Source organism: Piliocolobus tephrosceles, chromosome 11 (assembly GCF_002776525.5).
Source record: "Piliocolobus tephrosceles isolate RC106 chromosome 11, ASM277652v3, whole genome shotgun sequence".
Lineage (NCBI taxonomy): Eukaryota > Metazoa > Chordata > Mammalia > Primates > Cercopithecidae > Piliocolobus > Piliocolobus tephrosceles.
Window position 1 is genome coordinate 19582381 of NC_045444.1, and position 21318 is coordinate 19603698.

At 37.5% G+C, this 21318-nt stretch overlaps 1 protein-coding gene and 1 non-coding gene across 16 annotated transcripts in view; one reads left to right on the top strand and one right to left on the bottom strand.

Annotated features, from left to right (window-relative positions):
- R3HDM1 (R3H domain containing 1) overlaps positions 1-21318 on the top strand; it is a 199277-nt gene that overhangs the window by 123190 nt on the left and 54769 nt on the right. For 11 of the 15 annotated variants that reach the window (XM_023193775.2, XM_023193781.1, XM_023193784.1 and 8 more), the window contains 2 exons: positions 627-938; positions 10394-10517. In XM_023193775.2, coding sequence (XP_023049543.1) covers positions 627-938; positions 10394-10517 — 436 coding nt within the window. The remainder of the gene's footprint in view (positions 1-626; positions 939-10393; positions 10518-21318) is intronic. The other 4 variants (XM_023193782.1, XM_023193785.1, XM_031936413.1 and 1 more) reach the window with 1 other exon arrangement.
- Positions 5592-5698, bottom strand: LOC111527494. The gene has a single exon (XR_002726678.1). It is a non-coding gene; the product is annotated as a U6 spliceosomal RNA (small nuclear RNA).

The following is a 21318-nucleotide window of genomic DNA, read 5'->3' on the forward strand; positions in this document are numbered from 1 at the left end:
ATTTGTCAAATTATCTGACTTCCAGAACAGACTGAAAAACACAAGGGAAGAATGGAATGTATGGCCAAATTATTTTTGAGAGATTAGAGAAAGGACTGTGTAGTTGGATTTTATGTTTTTAATTTCTACAAGTAATTTTCATGGTTAGGGATACAAAAATGCATAGAATTTGAATTTTGCCTTCTAGGAAGAGGGGAGATAATTTAAAGCAAATACTAATTAGTACCTTGCTCTTTGCTTGGTCTTTGAAGTCCTTTCAGAAAATACTAATTATATAATATGAACATGGCCAATTTCACTTCTACATTCTAATGTTCCTTTCATCTTCATTTAAATAAATGTCTTCACGTTTTAATGTGAAATGTTGTACCCTACTCTTTTCTGCATGCTGTACATCCCCATTAGATATATTTTTTAAATAATTTGTAATGACAGCATTGTAATATTCAACAATAGAGTTTTCATTTTTTTGAAGCTTCCCTCTGTTACATTATTGCTGTTGTAGATATATATAATTTCCATAATATGTACTACTGTACCTTATTTAAAAATAGGAAATATTTTTCTTTGATAAGTTTGGCCTATGTGTAGAAGGCTTACTAATTGTTGACTTGTTCCTTTTTTAGCAGGATAACCTTGGGTCTCAGTTTAGTCACATGAGTCTTGCTCGCCAGCCATCTACCGATGGTTCTGACCCTCATGCCACCATGTTCCAGTCCACTGTGGTTCTTCAGTCTCCACAGCAGTCTGGTTATATCATGACAGCAGCCCCTCCACCACATCCTCCTCCACCGCCACCACCACCACCTCCTCCTCCTCCTCCTCCTCCCCTACCACCTGGGCAGCCAGTCCCTACTGCTGGATATTCTGCCTCTGGTCATCCTGTCAGCCAGCCTGTGCTCCAGCAGCAGGGATATATTCAGCAGCCATCACCACAGGTATATTGCTTTTTAACCTTTTCTTTCTTGTGGAAACCTCTCACTTAAGATCAGTTTTAACTTCAAAGAACTTGTTTTTAAATTCTCATGAAGAGAATTTGTCAGAGTATATAAACAAAGCATATAGTCATCTTTCCTCCTCTGGAGATTTTCATGCACTTGCTAAGCAACCATATGACAGGTAAATGCTCCAGCTGGTTGGTAAAGTATGTGAGCTTTAAGGGTTTTTTTTCTGACTGAGAGGTATGGGTTTCTAAAATACTAACCTAAGGGAAACACAATAAAGTGTAAATCCACTGGGGAAACACAATAAAGTGTAAATCCACTGTAAAAATAAAATGGTAAGGCTGGGCACAGTGGCTCACGCCCTGTAATCCCAGCACTTTGTGAGGCTGAGGCAGACTCACAAGGCTGGGCTTGAGCCTAGGAGTTGGAGACCAGCCTGGGCAATATGGCGAAACTTTTGAATGTTTAACTGACTTTTAATTTCTGAAACAGACTATCCTTATATGTTGTGGGATTCAGTTTGCTAATATTCGTTAAAGATTTTTGCATCTATGTTCATGAAGGATATTGGTCCGCAGTTTGCTTGTAGTATTTTTGGTTGTACTCTCCGGGTGGTACTAGCCTTAAAATGAGTTGTGTATTGTTCCCATCTCCTTTATGTTCTAAAGGTGTTTGTGTAGGATTGATGTTACTTCTTCTCACATGTTTGCCAGAATTCACCAATGAATTCATCTATAACTGGAGATTTTTTGCAGGGAAGGTTTTTAAATTACAAATTTAATTTCTTAGTAGATATAAAAGGATTCCAGTTCTGTTTCTCTTTGGACTAATTGTCATAATTTGTGTCCATTTCATGTTTCAAACTTGTTTTCATAAAATTGTTCTTAATATCCCTTTATGCTTTTAATATCTTTAGGATCTTAGTGGTGTTCCCTTTTTATTTCTTGATATGGTAATTTTACACTCTCGTTTTTGTTTATTAATTTAGCCAGATGGTTTATCAATTCTTTTGATGTTCTTAAAAAAAAAAAAAAAAACGGGCCGGACGTGGTGGCTCACGCTTGCAATCCCAGCCCTCTGGGAGGCTGAGGCAGGTGGATCACTTGAGATCAGGAGTTAATGACCAGCCTGGCCAACATGGCGAAACACTTTTTCTACTGAAAATACAAAAGTTAGCCAGCTGTGGTGGTGCACGCCTGTAATCCCAGCTACTGGGGAGGCTGAGGCAGGAGAATCACTTGAACCCAGGACATGAAGGTTGCAATGAGCTGAGATTGAGCCACTGCACTCCAGCCTGGGTAACAGAGCGAGACTCCATCTCAAAAAGAAAGAAAGTTTCATTAATTTTTATGATCTCATTTTCAGCGATTTTAGATTTTTCTTCTTTCTAATAGAAGTTTTTAATGCCATAAATTTCTTTTTCTCTTTTTTTTTTTAATGCTGCAAATTTCTAAGCAACATTTTGGTGCTAGCCACAAATTTGGATATGTAGTATGTTATTATTTAGTTTAAAATGTTTTGTCTTTTAGGAGGACTTTTTATGACCCATGACTTACTTAGAAGTATGTTATTTAATTTCCAAATATTTAGGGGCTTTCTAAATACCTTTCGTTATTGATTGCTATTTTAATTATAGGTGGTCAGAGAGCTCACTCTTTAAGATTTCAGAGTTTTGAGCCGGACACGGTAGCTTATGTCTGTAATCCCAGCACTTTGGGAGGCCAAGATGGGCAGATCACTTGAGGTCAGGAGTTTGAGACCAACTTTGCCAACATGGTGAAACCCCATCTCTAATAAAAATACAAAAATTTAACTGGGCATGCTGGTGTGCACTTGTAATCCTAGCTACTCATGAGCGTGAGGCAGGAGAATTATTTGAACCCAGTAGGCAGAGGTTGCAGTGAGCTGAGAATTTGTGTTCTAATATTTTAGTGTTATGTGTTTTTTTGTTCAGGATTTTTTTGTGGGGCAGGGCATTTTGATTTTTTTATTGAAATTCACATAATATAAAATTAATCATTTCACTATTTTTATGTGAACATTTTAGTTGCATTTAGTTCATATTCACAGTGTTGTACAACCACCACTTCTGTTTGGTTCCAAAATATTTTCATCACTCCAAAAGGAAACCCCCTGCCTGTTAGCAGTTGCTACTTATTGCCCCCTTTCCCAGCCTCTGGCAACCACCAATCTGCTTCTGTCTCCTGTGGATTTACCTATTCTGAATACTTCATATTAATGGAATCAGGTGACCTGTTACCTTTTGTGTCTGACTTAATTCACTTAACATAATATTTGCAAAGTTGGCCGGGCGCGGTGGCTCAAGCCTGTAATCCCAGCACTTTGGGAGGCCGAGACGGGCGGATCACGAGGTCAGGAGATCAAGACCATCCTGGCTAACACGGTGAAACCCCGTCTCTACTAAAAATACAAAAACTAGCCGGGCGAGGTGGCGGGCGCCTGTAGTCCCAGCTACTCGGGAGGCTGAGGCAGGAGAATGGCGTAAACCTGGGAGGCGGAGCTTGCAGTGAGCTGAGATCCAGCCACTGCACTCCAGTCCGGGCAACAGAGCGAGACTCCGCCTAAAAAAAAAAAAAAAAAAAATTTGCAAAGCTGTAGCCTAGGCCTGCGCCACATTGTAGCTTAGGCCTGTGCGCATGCACGCACGCACACACACACGCACACACACAGTGGCACACTATTCATACTTAAAATTATTCATCCTTAAAAATCTGTTCACACTATTCATACTTTACTTTTTTATCCATTAATTGAAATTTGGAATGTTTTCTTTTCCTCCCTCCCTCCCTCCCTTCCCTCCCTCCCTCCCCTCCCTCCCTCCCTCCCTCCCTCCCTCCCTCCCTCCTTCCTTCCTTCCTTCCTTCCTTCCTTCCCTCCTTCCTTCCTTCCTTCCCTCCTTCCTTCCCTCCTTCCTTCCTATTTATTTATTTTGAGATAGAGTCTCTCTTTGTTGCCCAGGCTGGAATGCAGTGGTGTGATCTCGGCTCACTGCAACCTCCACCTACCAGGTTCACCTGCAATTCTCCTGCCTCAGCCTCCTGAGTAGCTGGGCTTACAGGCATGAGCCACCACGCCCAGCTAGTTTTTGTATTTTTGGTAGAGATGGTGTTTCACCATTTTGACCAGGCTGGTCTGAAACTCCTGACCTCAAGTGATCCGCCCACCTCGGCCTCCCAAAGTGCTGGGATACAGGCATGAGCCACCACGCCTGGCTGAAATTTGGAATGTTTTCATCTTTTGTTTCTATAAATAGTGCTGTTTTGAATATGTGGATACATGTATTTTTTTAATATCTGTTTTCAGTTTTTTGGAGTATGTGTGTATATGTATTAAATGTATGTGTGTGTGTGTGTGTGTATTTGTGTATATATATATATTTGTCTTTTTATTATTGAGCTAAGAGCTCTTTATGTATTCTGGATACTAGACCCTTGTCAGATAAGTGATATGCAATTATTTTCACTCATTCTGTAAAATTGTCTTTTTAGTTTCTTAATAATGTTCTTTGATGGATAAAAGTTTTTTAATTTTGGTAAAGTTCACTTTATCCATTTTTTCTTTTATTTCTCGTGCTTGTGGTGTCATATCTAAGAATTTGTTGCCAAAACAAAGGTCACGAAAATGTAGTCCTGTCTTTTAAGTGCTTTGTTTTTAGCTCCTAGGTCATTTATCCATTTTGAGTTAATTTTTGAATATGGTATGAGGCAAGAGTTCATCTTTATTCTTTTTAAGTATATATCTGGTTATTCTAGCATTATTTGTTGAAGATACTTTTCTTTCCCCATTAAGTAACCTTGGAGTCCTTGTCAAATATCCATTGACCATAAATGTAAGGGTTTTTTCCTGGGCTTTCACTTTTACCACATTATGTATTTCTACCCTTTTGCCAGTACTACATTGTTTTCATTGCTGTGGCTTTGTAGTAACTTTTAAAAATGGAAAGAGTGAGTACTCCTACTCTGTTCTTCAAAATTGTTTTTAGTATTCAGACTCCTTGCGGTTCCATATGAATTTGAGAATGAGCTTTTCTGTTTTTGCAAAAAAAGACCATTGGAGTGTTGATAGGTATTGCATGGAATATGTAGATCTCTTTGATATTATTGCCATACTAACTATTAAATTTTCCAGTCTTCAATGAGCATGGGGTGTTTTTTCATTTATCCTAGTCATCATTGATTTCATATTCTATTGTTTTGGGATTTGTCTATTTCCCTTTTAAGTTCTATCAGTTTTTTATAGTATTTGAAGCTATATTAAGCAATTTATATTTATCATATCTTCCTGATATACTGACTTATACATAATGTTTTTCTCTGTCTCTAATAGTATTTCTTGAAACCTATTTTATCTGACATTATAGAGTGTCATTCTTTTGAGTAACATTTAAATGGTATGTCTTTTTCTACCTTACTTGCAACCCCTATATTTAAAGTGTCTTTCATTTATGGTTATTAGTTGGGTTCTGCCTCTTTATACAATGATTTGAGTGTCATTAGACCCTTTAAATTTAATGTATTTTTGACATAGTTAGATTCAGGTATGCCACATTGTTATTTTTTTTTTTTTTTTGCCCTATCTGTATTTTATTCTACTTTCCTGCATTTTATATTATTTGAACTTTTTAAAAATAATATTGAATACTTCATGAATTTCCGTGTCATCCTCGTGCAGTGTCCATGCTAATCTTCTCTGTATTGTTCCAATTTTATTATATGTGCTGCCAAAGTGAGCACTTCAGTTCACTTTCTTTAGTATTGTCTTTTTAGGTACATCCCCTTGAATTTTCTGAATGTATTTGTTTTTCTAGGGACTGTGTTATATACCTTTACCTCCCTTTACCTTATCAAAATCTACTTCAAGTTAATATTGAAATTTCAAGTAAAATGTAGCAGCCTTATGACAGTATAATTCCATTTACATTCTCCATCCTATTGCTGTTGTTGCCATATACATTGCATCTCTATACCAAAAATAGTGTTAATAATTTTTGCCTTAAAAGAGATATTGGCAGCCGGGCACAGTGGCTCACGCCTGTAATCCCAACACTTTGGGAGGCTGAGGCAGGCAGATCACTTGAGGTCAGGAGTTCGAGACCAGCCTGACCAATATGGCGAAACCCCATCTCTACTAAAAATACAAAAAAAATTAGCCGGGCATGGTGGCGGGCACCTATAATCCCAGCTACCTTGGGAGGCTGAGGCACGAGAATTGCTTGGACCCGGGTGGCAGAGGTTGCAGTGAGCTGAGATCATGCCACTGCACTTCTGGGACACAGAGCGAGACTCCATCTCAATTTTAAAAAGAGAGAGGTACTAGCCAGGCATAGTGGCTCAAGCCTGTAATCCTAGCACTTTAGGAGGCCAAGATGTGCGGATCACTTGAGGTCAGGAGTTCGAAACCAGCCTGGCCAATATGGTGAAACCCCATCTCTACTAAAAATACCAAAAAAAAAAAACATAGCCAGGTGTGGTGGCAGGCACCTGTAATCCCAGCTACTCAGGAGACTGAGGCAGGAGAATTGCTTGAACCTGGAAATTGGAGGTTGCAGTAAACTGAGATTGCACCACTTACCACTTCACTCCAGCCAAATCCAAATCCAGCCAAATAAAAAAGATATCTTCTTTAATTAAAGGAAAATACCTAAACTCAGGATTTAGATTACTATCTGATACCTCCAGGAACAGTTAAGGGATCCTGTATGTATTGTGTCTATTTTAATGCTTCAAAGACAGGAGATCTACAGTAAACTTGAGAGATTCTTGGCTAAAAACTAACCTAGGAATGTTACACCTGGCTGGTTTTCAGATGAGGTGAGCACTCTTTAAGATCGCCACAGATCTCTGTTCTTTTTACAAGTAACCCAATCAGAAGAGCAGAATGTGAGCGAGCCCATGACACTGTTAAAGTTAACTTACCCACATACTTCTTTAATACCGGATTAGATGTTTATTCTTCACCCCAAACAAGGTCAGATTAAGAGAACTTCATAACTAATAGTAATAGCTCTGAAAGGAAAACTAAATCAAGATAGTCTTGATGGCATTTGAATTTGCATTAGAAATGTGGTCATGCATCATTTAATGATAGAGATACTTTCTGAGAAATGCATCTCTAGTGGGTTTTGTCATTGTGTGAATGTCACAAAGTGTATTTACACACACCTAGATGGTGTAGCCCTCTACACACCTAGGTTATATGGTATAGCCTATAAGCTATAAACCTATACAACATGTTACTGTACTAAATACTGTAGGCAGTTATATCACAATGATAAGTATTTGTGTATCTAAACATATGTAAACCAAAAAGGTACGGTAAAAATACGATGTAAAAGATTTTGGTTTTGGTTTTTTTTTTTTGAGACGGAGTCTTGCTCTTCAGCCAGGCTGGAGTTCAGTGGTAAGACCTCAGCTCACCACAACCTCTGCCTCCCTGGTTCAAGTGATTCTCCTGCCTCAGCCCCTGAGTAGCTGAGACTACAAGGCACGTGCCACAACGCCTGGCTAACTTTTTGTATCTTTAGGAGAGACGGGGTTTGACTTTGTTGGCCAGGCTGATAAACTCCTGACCTCATGATCTGCCTGCCTCAGCCTCCAGAAGTGCTGGGATTAACAGGCGTAAGCAACTGCACCCGGTCAAAAGATTTTTTTAAATAGTACACTGATATAGTGCAGTTAACCATGTATGCAGCTTGCAGGACTGTAAGTTGTTCTAGGTGAGTCAGTGAGTGGTGAGTGAATGTGATGGCCTGGGACATTTTACTACTGTAGACTTCATAAACACTCTTCACTTAGGCTACACTTAATTTATCTAATACATTTTTCTTTCTTCAATAATAAACTAACCTTAGCTTACAGTAACTTTATAAATGTTTTAATTCTTTTCACTTTTTTGTTCTTATGTAATAAAACTTAGCTTAAAACACAAATACATTGTACAGCTATACAGAAATATTTTCTTTATATCCTTATTCTAAAGCTTTTCTTTTATGAATTTTTAAATTTTCTTTCTTTTTAATTTTTTTTTAATTAAAAACCAAGATGCAGACATGCATATTAGCCTAGGCCTACGCAGTTCAGGATCATCAGCATCATTGTCTTCCACCTCCACATCTTGTCCCTCTAGAAAGTCTTCAGAGGCAGTAACACACGTGGAGCTGTCATCTCCTATGATAACAATGCCTTCTTCTGAAATACCTCCTGAAAGACATACCTGAGTCTGTGTGTGTGTGTGTGTGTTTGGTTTGGGTTTTGTTTTGTTTTTTGTTTTTTGAGACAGGGTCTCACTTTGTCACCCAGGCTGGAATGCAGTGGCACGATCTTGCCTCACTGAAACCTCATTCTCCCAGATTCAAGCAGTTCTCCCACCTCAGCCCCCCAAATAGCTGGGACTACAGACATGCGCATCACACCTGGCTAATTTTTGTATTTTTTGTAGAGACAAGGTTTCACCATGTTGCCCAGGCTGGTCTCGAACTCCTGAGCTCAAGTGATCCATCCCAAAGTGCTAGGATTACAGGTGTGAGCCCCTGCCTCCGGCCCTGAATCTGTCTTGTAGTTTTTAATAAGTAGCAGGACTACATTGTTTTTAAGACAGGCTCTTACCACTATCACTCAGGCTGCAGTGCAGTGGTGCAACCACTGCTCACTTGCAGCTGTGACCTCCTGGGCTCAAGTAATCCCCAACCTCAGCCTCCGAGTATCCAGGACTACAGGCGCGTGCGCCACCACACCTAGCTATTTTTTTAATTTTCAGTAGTGATAGGGTCTCACTGTGTGGCCCAGCCAGATCTCGAACTCCTTGGCTCAAGCGATCCTCCCGCCTCAGCCTCCCAAAGGGCTGGGATTACAGGCGTGATCTGCCACACCCGGCCCAGAAGGACTACATTCTAAAATAATAGTTAAAAATATAGTAAATACATAAACCAATAATAGCCATTTATTATCATTACCAAGTCTTATATACTGTCTGCTATACTTTTAAACAACTGCTAGCGCAGTAGGACTGCAGACATGTGAGTGATGTATTATGCTATGACATCACTGGGTGATAGGAATTTTTCAGCTTCTTCATAATCTTAGGGGGCCACCATCATATATGCAATCTGTCATTGACCAAAATGTCACTTTGCGATACATGACTGTATGAGAAAAAGAATGGAGCCAGTATAACTGTGCATTAATGTGGGAATGGATAAAATAGTTTATACAATGAATGTTCTTCAGCAGTTAAATTGAATGAGCTAGCTGTATATGTTTCAATAAAGAAAGATGTCTCAAAAACAATATGAATTGCAAAATAAATTTCATGAAGTTATATGTAGCTGAGTTTCCCTTATTTGAAAAGCCTGGGACCAGAAGTTTCAGATTTTTTTTTTTTTTTTTTTTTTGATTTTGGAAATTTGCATATATGCAATAAGATATCTTGGGATAGGGCCCAAAATCTAAAACCAAGTTCATTTGTGTTTCATATACATCTTATATGATGTATATGGTAATATATATCATATATAAACAATATGAAGGTAATATAAGCAATATTTTAAGTAACTTCATGCATGACATAAAGTTTTGACTGTAACCTGTCACATGAGGTCAGGTGTAGTTTCTTTTTGCGTGCTGACATGACATGATGCTTTTGGCATCATGTTGGTACTCAGAAAGTTAAAGATTTTGGAGTATTTCAGATTTTGGACATTTGGATTTTTAAAATAGTCAGCCGGGTGCAGTGGCTTATGCCTGCAATCCCAGCACTTTGGGAAGCTGAGGTGGGCAGATCACTTGAGGTCAGGAGTTTGAGACCAGCCTGGCCAACATGGTGAAACCCCATCTCTACTGAAAATAGAAAAATTAGCCAGGCATGGTGGTGCACACCTATAATCCCACCTACTCGGGAGCCTGAGGCAGGAGAATTGTTTGAACCTGGGTGGCGGAAGTTGCAGTGAGCCGAGATCATGGCACTACACTCCAGCCTGGGCAACAGAACAAGACTCCACCTCCAAAAAAATAAAAAAATACAAATAAATAAAATACTAATACATGCAAGGATAATAGAGACATACATAGTAAACAGATATATACTATATAGTAAAATCACCAACTGCAGAATAATGGCTTCTACGGAAGTTAGAGTAAAGGAAATAGGGTGAGTCTTTAGCTAATTAAGTAATGTTTGGTTTTGTAAGAGATCTGAAGCAAATATGGCAAAAAAATTAAAATCTAAATATGATTGGTGACACATTAGTTACCTTTTTATGCATATTGTATGTTTGAATTTTTAAAAATATTTCAGTTAAATTTAAGAAAAAGCAGTTTTCGGATGATTAGTGCTAAAAAGAATTATTACTCATTAAACTGTGATCTTCCTCACAGAAAAGCATGTAATGCAAGTAAAATTGATTTTTTTTCCCACAATATTTATGATCCTAGATGCCAGCCTGTTATTGCACTCCAGGCCACTATCACTCCAGCCAACCTCAGTATCGCCCAGTCCCTTCTGTTCATTACAGTTCACATCTAAACCAACCACTGCCACAACCTGCACAACAGACAGGTGAGTTGTGTTTCTTATGTCATAACTTCTGAGCCATGCTTTTTTCCATCTTCTATTTCAGTATTGCTCTTAAGTAGTACCTACCCAGTCTCTCTGGATCTCGAATATGTTCATACATATGAGTTTGCAAACCAGTGAGATTAAAAGAGTGAGCAAATCTTGGCATCCTCTGGAAAATACCACAGTGTCAGGTCTACATGCTAAAGGGTTGGGAGTATCTGGGAATATCTTAAGCAGTTTTTTAAGTGGCTGCCATCTCTCACTGCCATTGAAATTTAAGCTGTCTTTGCAGCCTGATAAATCACCTATGGTAACAACAAGAGAGGCAAGGCAAGGCAAGATGACTTATCAATAGCTAACCAGAAGCAAAGATCAAAACCACCTATCTTGGATTGAGAACCCTAGTCTAGGGATGATATTTTGATCTTTTAGTAAGCATGCCTTTGAAAGAAATGATGTACTTAGCATATTTTCTGTGTTTTGCTTTTCAGTTTGTTGATTGATAGTGAAAAGTATTTTTAAACAAAATACAATCTAAGGCCACTTAAATGAAATTTATTAAAACTCAGCATTGTTTTTGTTTTAGCACTTTGCAGATTTTCTTCAAGCATTCAGTGAAAACAATTTTGATCTCAGTGTATAAAACTATCTTACTGATTTTTTAATGAACTCATTTCTCTATATGCTTCTCACCTAGATGTATACTTCCCAGATGTTTAATAAGGTATTTATTCAGCCTTTTATAACTCTAGGAGTTGAAGTAGAATTTTATCATTGGTTTCTTTAGAGCTTTCTTAACTGCTTTTCACTATTGGAGGCTCCCAGACTATGTGAGTATGACTCACTGAGGAACCCATAATCTCCACCTCCACTGAGGCTGTTCACTGCTCTTGATATTGTGTGAAACTCTTCAGGGTTACCACCAGTTTAGGAGAAGCATCTCTGCACTGGCCCGTCTGATGACTGGCCCATCTGATGAATAGTAGTCATACTTCTCTTTACTGTTGCAGTCTTCAGTGATCATTGTGACTTACTAACTTTCTTTGCTAGATATAGTTCATGCTTAGCGTAACCATGCAGGATAACTTCCAGGTCCTTAATCTGGTACCCTTAGGAGTTGTCTTGTGGTTAGTTTACAGGTTCTCCCCTTTTAATATGTTACTAGCCTTGTATTGTACCTGTGACAAATGTTCTTCCAAAGAATGTTGAATACAAACATTCGTCATTTTAGCCAAGTTAGAACTGTAGTTCCAAGCTACCTAAAATTTAATAATACAGTCCACGTCAAATAATGTAACTAGTATATGATATAATTTCAAAAGGTATCAAAAATTATTCTCTATTCGTGAGAACATTGGTTGTGATACTGCTTATTAGCTGGTACTGCTCATTAGCTTTATATACATTGGTGTTTTATTCAGAAACAATTTTCTGAATTTTTCTGGACCTCAAGTAATTGAATTTTCATATTTTTTTTTCTGATTTTTGTCTTCCAAAATTATAACACAGACTGTAGCTGATGCCCTAATAAAGAAATGTACCTTTATGCTACTCATTTAAATATCCTTGTGTGTGACTAATTAACTTAATTCATTAGTACATCCTAGGCAGGCAAAAATCCTTTGTTCTGTATTTGTGTTAGCTTACTAATTTTGTTCTTCAACATTGCAAAATTTTTATCCCTCTCCATGGTCAAACTACCTATAAATTCACTTCCAATCACAAATTGGGACTAGTATGCAAGTACAATTGCCTCTCTGCAAAAAAAAAAAAAAAAATGACATTTAATGGAATACAACTAAATATGCCTGATCGGGGTGAAAACATCTGTGTGACAGATAGCATGTGTTTATTATTGGTGATATTTTTAATTGTGGGGTTTTCTCTGATGCTAGTTATGATGAGAAGGAGGAAACAATCAGATTGCATCTGAATAGTGCTACAGGCGCAAAAAAGAGAATCGTGTCTTTGAAAAATGTTTGACATTGTGTTTGGCTCTTATGAGTCAGTCATAATATAGCACTTGATAAAAACTAGACTTGTCCTTTGAGCTGTTTTATATAGTATCCTCTTAACTTACAGATTAAGTTAGTTGACTCATTCAGTTTGAAGAATAAAAGGAATAAAGCCTCAAAACATTCTTATCTAAAAGAAAAAGGAATTTTGTTCTGCTAATAAGTATCATAGATAATTTTCCTTTAAAGAAGAGTTCAGCAGTACCAGTGCCAACTATTGTGTTGGTAATTGTATTGAACCTTTTCATAGAATTAGTGGGGATTTGAACTCTTTTTTTAAAAGTTGTAATCTAAAGACTTTTTTATAGTTAGCTCATCGTTAATTTTTATGTCAAAACTTGCAGAAGGCTAGGTGTGGTGGCTAACACCTGTAATCCCACCACTCTGGGAGTCTGAGGCGGGTGGATCATCTGAGGTCAGGAGTTTGAGACTAGCCTGGCCAACATTGTGCAACCCTGTGTCTACTTTAAAAATACAAAAAAATAATTAGCCAGGCGTGGTGGCGCACACCTGTAATCCCAGCTACTTGGGAGGCTGAGGCAGGAGAATCATTTGAACCAGTGAGCCAAGATGGCACCACTGCACTCCAGCCTGGGCAACAGAGTGAGACTCAGTCTCAAAATAAAAAAAAAAATTAACAGAAAAGTGTGCGTTTATGTTTGTATGTGCCCTAGTGTAGAAAAGTAAAATGTACTGGGAAATTAACAAGACAGTTTATTGTTTTTGGGTTTTTTAAACAGATATATAGCAATTACTGTCTCATAATTTACATTTTTATATGGAAACATACTTCTGGGAATCCTTTTGGCTTTTATTTTCTTACATCTCTACATTCTACTATCCCAATCTGATTAAAAATGAGAAATAATTTTTCATATCTAATATTTTTATGTCTTGTCAAACAACACTTGCTTACCCCACAAAGTGTCAAGAAGCATGTTTTTTTTTTAAATTACATAAAAGAGTGAAACTATTCAACCAAATAATGAAAACACTAGTAGATTTGGCGTGATTTTTTCTTTTTTTTTTTTCACTATGGCACAAGTAATGTTTAAATGTTTATATTTGAACTCAAAGAAATTTTGCCCTCAATTAACAAACCCAACTGAGAAAAGTATTTTTAGACCAGATAGGGTATGGGCAGAAGAAATACGGAATCTTTTATTATTTTTCCTTTGGCGGATAGGGAAGAGGTTGGGGAAATATCTCAAGGATAAAATGCTCTAGGTCTTTTACCCATGTGTGCCAGTGGACCCCAGCTGAAATCAGGACTAACATTACTGCTGGGGAAATGAATGTACTAGTCTTTTGTTACGAATGTGAAACTACTGGACTGTTCATTCAAAACAAGGTTGAGTAAACCCCTATCAACAGAAACAGAAGAAACCCTGGCTACACACACAAGACTTTCTGGGCAATGCACTGTATAATGGAAAGAACAACAAAGTAAAAGTCAGAATCCTGATGGCCCTTAGTCATTTTTAAGTGGTGTTAGGCATATCACTTAAAGCCACTGAGTTTCTGGCCGGGCGCGGTGGCTCATGCCTGTAATCCCAGCACTTTGGGAGGCCGAGGCGGGCGGATCACGAGGTCAGGAGATCGAGACCATCCTGGTGAACACGGTGAAACCCTGTTTCTACTAAAAATACAAAAAAATTAGCCGGGCGTGGCGGGCGCCTGTACTCCCAGCTTCTTGGGAGGCTGAGGTGGGAGAATGGCGTGAACCTGGGAGGCGACGGAGCTTGCAGTGAGCGGAGATCGCGCCACTGCACTCCAGCCTGAGAGACAGAGCAAGACTCCATCTCAAAAAAAAAAAAAAACAAAAAAAGCCACTGAGTTTCAGTTGGACTCATTTGCAAAGTATGGAAGTTTTACTGTATTGTCTGTTGAAGCCTCTGTGTACTCTAAAACTCCACGATTCTTTGTGTCTCATATGAGTCATTTCTAGTTCAGAAAGGTAGAATAATAGAGAATTGGTTTGTAACAGCTTGGCAACCAACTCAATAATGAGTCAATAAAAGCAAGTATTTCAAAAGATCAGATTACCAGTTGCACTAATATTTATTACTTTAAACCTTTATCATAAAATGTATGTTTTGAATACTATAAAGTACACTGCATATAAGGAGTTTGGTATACTATAAAGAAACTTTTTCTGCAGGTAGTAATTATAGTGAAGATTTTAGGTTTACAAAGCCCTAGCTCTTTTCTGTGTAGCTGTTGTTATTCTTATGACTCCTGAAAAGTTTGTAGCTTCACCATATACATTTAATATTTTGCAATAATTGGCCTTGTTCCTGAGCTGTTGGATTCGGGGCCGTAGCACTGTCTGAGAGGTTTACATTTCTCACAGTGAACCGGTCTCTTTTTCAGCTGCTTCCTGGCTTCTTTTTACTCAGGTTTCCACTACTTTTTTGCTTTTTTTTAATGCTGTATGAAGGTGTTAACATTTGTTTATATTTTTCATTAATTGTAATACCTTTAAATCATGCATCATATTCAGAAATAAGGATTTGAATTTAAGTGACAGCTTTGGCCTAATATAATTTACCTATTAAAAATTTGTGAGAGCTATTGCTTATTTCTTTTCCAAAGTAAGATTTGGATGGCAAATTCAGTTTGGTTTTGAGCTTATCTAAAAAGCTTAATGTTGTAAGCATACCAAACTCATTAGCAGAAGTCAAGTATATCTCTCCCTATTGCTACACAACTTTTTAGAGATATTGTTATATATGAAAGCATGACATCAGATGGACCTAATACACCTAAATGCATTTGAAGCTACTTGGGCTCAGCTCTTACCAACGATATAATTTAATTTTTTTTTCCCAAACAATAATGTTGTTGTATGTCTTTGGGAAGCAAAATGATTCTGTGAAACTATACTTTTAGTTTTGCAACCATTTGATAACTTCAAAGATTATCACTGCATTATATCCTTAGTCTTAGCTTTCCAGATAACCCAGAATCATATGGTTCCAAGTTGATTAAGCTCTGTTACCAGCAAACTATGGTAGGATCCTGATGAACGACACTATGGAAGAAACTTGTTAGGATAAACAGTCTTCAGTGTGTGCAGATTGTTGACAGAATTTCAAGGCACAAATTTAAGAGTAACGAGGGTGTAAAAGGCAAGCAGGAAAAATCAGCACTACTGGGTAAGCAGATGAGGGGGCTTATTGATAGGAGAGTCAGCTATGTCAAATAGGGACTCTAGGCACAAAGTCAATTTCTTTATTGACAACTTTCAATCCAAGTACTAGGAATTTTGTATTTGTAAATTACTAGGTAGTGGCTCTGGCTATTCTTGTTTTTTCATTGATTCTGTGAGCATTTCTTAGTATGTATTGTGTGATTCAGCATAGATTCAGACATTGTATAATACCTACAATCCACCTATTTCCCTTTTCCCTTCTCCATTAACCTGCCGCCACTGAAATCTGGAGCCAAATATATCTGGTAAGTACCCACAGATTTCCTTGAGTTGTATAGACTCTTCCATGGAATAGTTCTTTAAATAGCTGTGAGCTATAAACTCTGTGTGGCTGTTTTTGTTAGAATTGGTTTTTGTATACGTAAATGTTTATTTCAGTCACAGGAGTGAGAGAAGAGGGGTTGATAGATAAGAAGGGATAATCAAGTGTGATGGCAACTGCATCTCCTTCCAAATACACCCATGGGGCTAGCTTTAGTTGAAATTGCCCGCCTACCGAAATAGTGCCACAGACAGAAGCCCAAGATTATAAGCTTGAGGTTTTAACAGTTTGGTCTTGTAGATGCCTAGTTACAAATAAATTTGGCTTTAGTAAAATGGCTCATCTTTTAAAAAACAAAACAAAAAAAATTACCTTCACAGTGCTTCTGTTGTACAAGCACAGTCTGGAAAAAAAATTAATAGGTACTATTAAGTGAAATAACCTCAGATTCATGGGTATTCTAAGCAGTTCTTTAATTCTTTTTGTAATTTTTCTGATTATTTCTGTGTTATTAAGAGTGCTTTCCTTTAGAACAAATGCTAGTTCAGATCACCTATATAAAATAAAATTAGCCTGTTAATGCTTGTTCAATACTTTTCTGCTGAGCACTACATTTCCTTCCTGCTCTCTTCTCAGTTAAAGTGAAAGAGAGTTAAAAATAGAATATTCTTTGGAGCCCTCCAGGGAAGTGCCTGAATCATCAATTTATATTGTCCTAGTTCTCTCAGCTTGCGGAATTGATTGTGCTTTCCTCTGAAAGTGCTGGAAGAAATGGCATAATATTGCAACAGTGCAGTCCTTTAACACAGCAGAATGGTAGTGTTTAAAATATATATGTGTATATATATATATATATATCGTTGAGATCTGGATATTTATTTTGTTGTTTGATATCACCTACTATTGGCATGTCTTACTTTACAAAATAGAGGCTTTCCCACAATATTGACATAAATTCCTATAAAAGATAACTGTTTTCCTCTACTTTCCAGGTTAAATTCCGATGTATCACAGGAAGAATTTTTTTTAATTCTAATATACTGAAATATACTTTTTAATGGAGAAAGAATAATTTATATGGTAGCCAACTTGGTGTCGGGATACTGGAAATACTCTTCTTGTAGCATTTTTGAAACTTGTTGATACTTTTCATTCTCTAGTAATCTACTTCTCCATCCTAATCGTGAACCTTCTCCCTCTTTTCCAGATCATTGGATTTTTCTTTCTCATACTTGGCAGTCTTCAAACTATACTTTTGACACTATCAGAACTCTGTACCAGTCTTGAGCTTTTGTCTGAATAATTAGACAAGGAACCTAAACTACAATGCCACTTCTCTAGGTGTCACTCTGTAACGGTTCATGCCCAGCAGTCTGAAATTTCTTTGTTTAAACAAAAGTTCAGAGGAATTCATGAGCAACTTGAACAGTTCAAGATGTAAATTTTATTAAGCAAATGTACATAATGTGAGGCATACCTGTAATTAAATGATCCTTTATTTTAATGTTAACAATTATTTTATTAATGATTTTGTCTTACATAGGCAAAAGTAAGATTCTTATCTTTGATTGGATTAGGTGAATGATATGGGGTTTTTTGTTTTTAGTGCTTTCCAGCTGAGTATTTCTAGTTTTGCTTGTGATTATAGTATTTTTAACCAATATAGATCCCAGTTTTATTTTCTTTTTAATTAGAACAAATGCTAGTCTGTTATGCCTGTTGAGTACTTTTCTGCTGAGCACTGCATTAGAAAAAGACCAATAATCTTTTAGTAATCTTTAATGTTCTGCTCTTTAGAGAATATAATTCAAAATTATATACTTTTTAGCCAGTTACTATGTTGTATGTTTGTTATACTTATTAGAATGAGTGATAAAACATTTCATCATGACTTCTGGAAAAACCATTCAGATACCTGTCCTAATGCCAGTAGAATTTCCCTCCTGGGGTACTGATCATACTGAGCATCAGATGTTAAATGACGATTTTAGTTGTGATAGTTTAGAATGGCTCCTCAGACCCTGATGGCTTTCTATCCAGTGTAGTTTAAACCTGGTGAGTTTTCCTGCTTTGGATGTAAAAATGAAATGCTACTCAGTGGATGGAAAAAAGCCATTGCTTCACAGAACTTCAAGACTTCACCCATAAAACGTAGCAGCTCTCCTTGCACAAAATGTGTCCAGGTTAAAGCTGGCATTGCCCTGCTGAATAGGTCTGACTTCTTGGCAAAGCAGCCTGACTTTGTGGAGAAGACAGCCAGTATCTATGAAAACGCTGCTAGACAAATCTTCTATAGACTCATCTGGAATGTGGCAACAGACATTTTGAGCAAAAGCAGCCTTCGAGGCAAAACAGCAAAACTAAAGTCCAAAGGGAACATTGGCGATTCACATGGAAATACTCAGGCTGAGAGACAGAACCGTGGGATGTGGAACCTGAAATAGTGTCACCATTTGAGCCAGTTCTTCTCCTTCCCAATTGTCTTTTGTTATGTTTTAATATTTTAGAGACAGAGTCTCACTGTTTTGCCTAGACTGGAGTGCAGTGGCCCTTCCTGATTGTTTAATACAATTTATGCATATAATCTAATTATAGTAAGGCAAGGAAGTGTAACTTTGAAATACATTAATAGTAAACCACGCATCTTGGGGGTAGCGGGCAAACCAAGGGAAGGACTGTTCCTCCCACAGAAAGGACATTATGCGCTAGTCATATACTCATTTACACGTGCTCTTTTTTAAAGCCCCCAAGTTCATATGGCTACCATCTGGACTAAGTACTCAAAAATTTTCACTCTGATTCCTATTTTGAATAACAATGCTTATACTCACCAATAAATCTTTAGTTCAAATGAACAAAAAGTTTCCTTGTTGATTGACATTATTTCCGGTAATTATCTGTTTTCCTGTAATTGTTTATCTTGAGACTTAGGTATGTTAAGCTACAGTAAAATCTTCATTAACCAAAATTATCAGAAAATGAAACAAGGCCGGGTTCTGCTTGTTTGAACAACATTACTATAATACATTTTTCTTCTTCAATATGTGTTCCTCAGAAAAGTAAATTTTAGAATCAGACAGCTGTGTGCAGCTCCCAGCTACACACTTGATAGCTGTTGACCATACACAAAGTATGAACCTCTCTGTGCCTTTTGTTTCCTCATCTGAAAAATAGGGATAATAATTGTGTCTATTTCATACGATTGTGAACACTAAATGAGTTAACATATCCTAAGTACTCATAATAGTGCCTGAAACTTAATAAATGTCATTTGAGGCTTAGGTATTAAGATTAGCTTGTGTGGCTGGGCGCACTGGCTTACCCCTGTAATCCCAGCACTTCCGGAGGCCGAGGCAGTCCAATCACCTGGTGTCAGGAGTTCAAGACCAGCCTGGCCAACATGGTGAAACCCCATCTCTATTAAATATACAAGCATTAGCTGGGTGTGCTGGCACGCACCTGTAATCCCAGCTCCTTGGGCAAGAGAAGCACTTGAACCCAGGGGGCTGAGGTTGCCATAAGCCGAGATGGCACCACTGCACTCCAGCCTGGGCAACAAAGCAAGACTCAGTTTCAAAAAAAAAAACAAAAGATTAGCTGTGGTATCATTGTAGCAAAGATAATTATATATTAAATGAAAATTTAAATTTAAAATGAAAATATAATTTTAAAGATAATTATATTTTAAGTGAAAATTTAAATTTAAAATGAAAGTATAATTTTAAATTATATTTTAAATGAAAAGACAGGAATTTGGGGGCCGAATTCCAGAGCAGACACAGGAAGCTGACATAATTTGTTCTAAAATGTTTGTTTTTTGTCCTTTGAGCTTCTCAACCCATGCCTTCATCCTGAAAGTACAGTAAAGATCAGTTGAGTTGTTTGATGTTAAACTTGAGGTCTAAATACGTTTTGAAGAAAATTACTTAAATACTTTCTTCCCATACATTGTAAAATTTCTGTTGATCAGATGTGGAAGCATTATATGAAAAAAGATTTTGAACTGGTATGTGTCATATAACCCCGTTTCTGTAAATAATGAAAATGAATATATATGTTGCCCTCTGCATAAAAAATGAGGCTAGCCACATATAAAAATGTAAATGGGGAGTATCTGTAGTGATTATTTTCCCATACAGACTTTTTCTATTTTTGTATTTTTTTCCAAATTTTCTATAAAAATCTTTTTTATGCTCTATAAGGTTTTTTTATAAAATATATTAAGTCTATGTTTTTAAAAATATTCAGGCCAGGTGCTGTTGCACACCACTATAATCCCAGCACTTGGGGAGGCCAACAAGGGCAGATCACTTTGAGCTCAGGAGTTCAAGACCAGCCTGGGCAACATGGCAAAACCCTGTCTCTACTAAAAATACAAAAATTAGCTAGGTGAGGTGGCACATACCTGTAATTCCAGCAACTCAGGAGGCTGAGACAGGAGAATCGCTTGACCGAGGAGGTGGAGGTTGCAGTGAGGTGAGATCGCGCCACTGTACTCTGTCCTGGGTGATAGAGTAAGACTATCTCAAAAAATAATAGTAAGTAAATTAATTAAAAATAAAATATTCAAATAATACCTTCATTACAAGCTTTACATACTAGATAAAAAGTTAAACAGTTTGTATTCTTTATTTGAGTTCTTCCTAAGCACCTTGAGGCTAATCATATGGAATCTGTGATTTAGCTGCTGTACAGTTTTCTAGGACAGAATGAGTGATCCAGAAATTCCAGTCTGATGTGATTTGTATTCGTGAGAGTGTCATTTTAATGAAAAGGTGATTAAATGTGTTTAATCTTATAAACCAACGTTAACCTTAAATTTTTTTTAATTTTAATTTTTATTTTTTTAAGATGGAGTTTCGCTCTTGTCGCGCAGTCTGGAGTTCAATGGCGCGATCTCAGCTCACTGCAACCTCTGCCTCCTAGGTTCCAGTGATTCTCCTGCCTCAGCCTCCCAAGTAGCTGGGATTACAGGCTTGCGCCACCACGCCTGGCTAATTTTGTATTTGTAGTAGAGATGGGGTTTCACTGTGTTGGTCAGGCTGGTTTAACTCCTGATGTCAGGTGATCTAATCACCTCAGCCTCCCAAAGTGCTGGGATTATAGGTGTGAACCACCGCGCTGGCCCAGTGTTACCTTAAAATTTAAATTCAGGCCGGGCGCCATGGCTCATGCCTATAATCCCAACACTTTGGGAGGCCGAGGCGGGTAGATAACCTGAAGGCATGAGTTCGAAACCATCCTGGCCAACATGGCGAAACCCTGTCTGTACTAAAAATACAAAAATTAGCTAGGCATGGTGGCACGCGC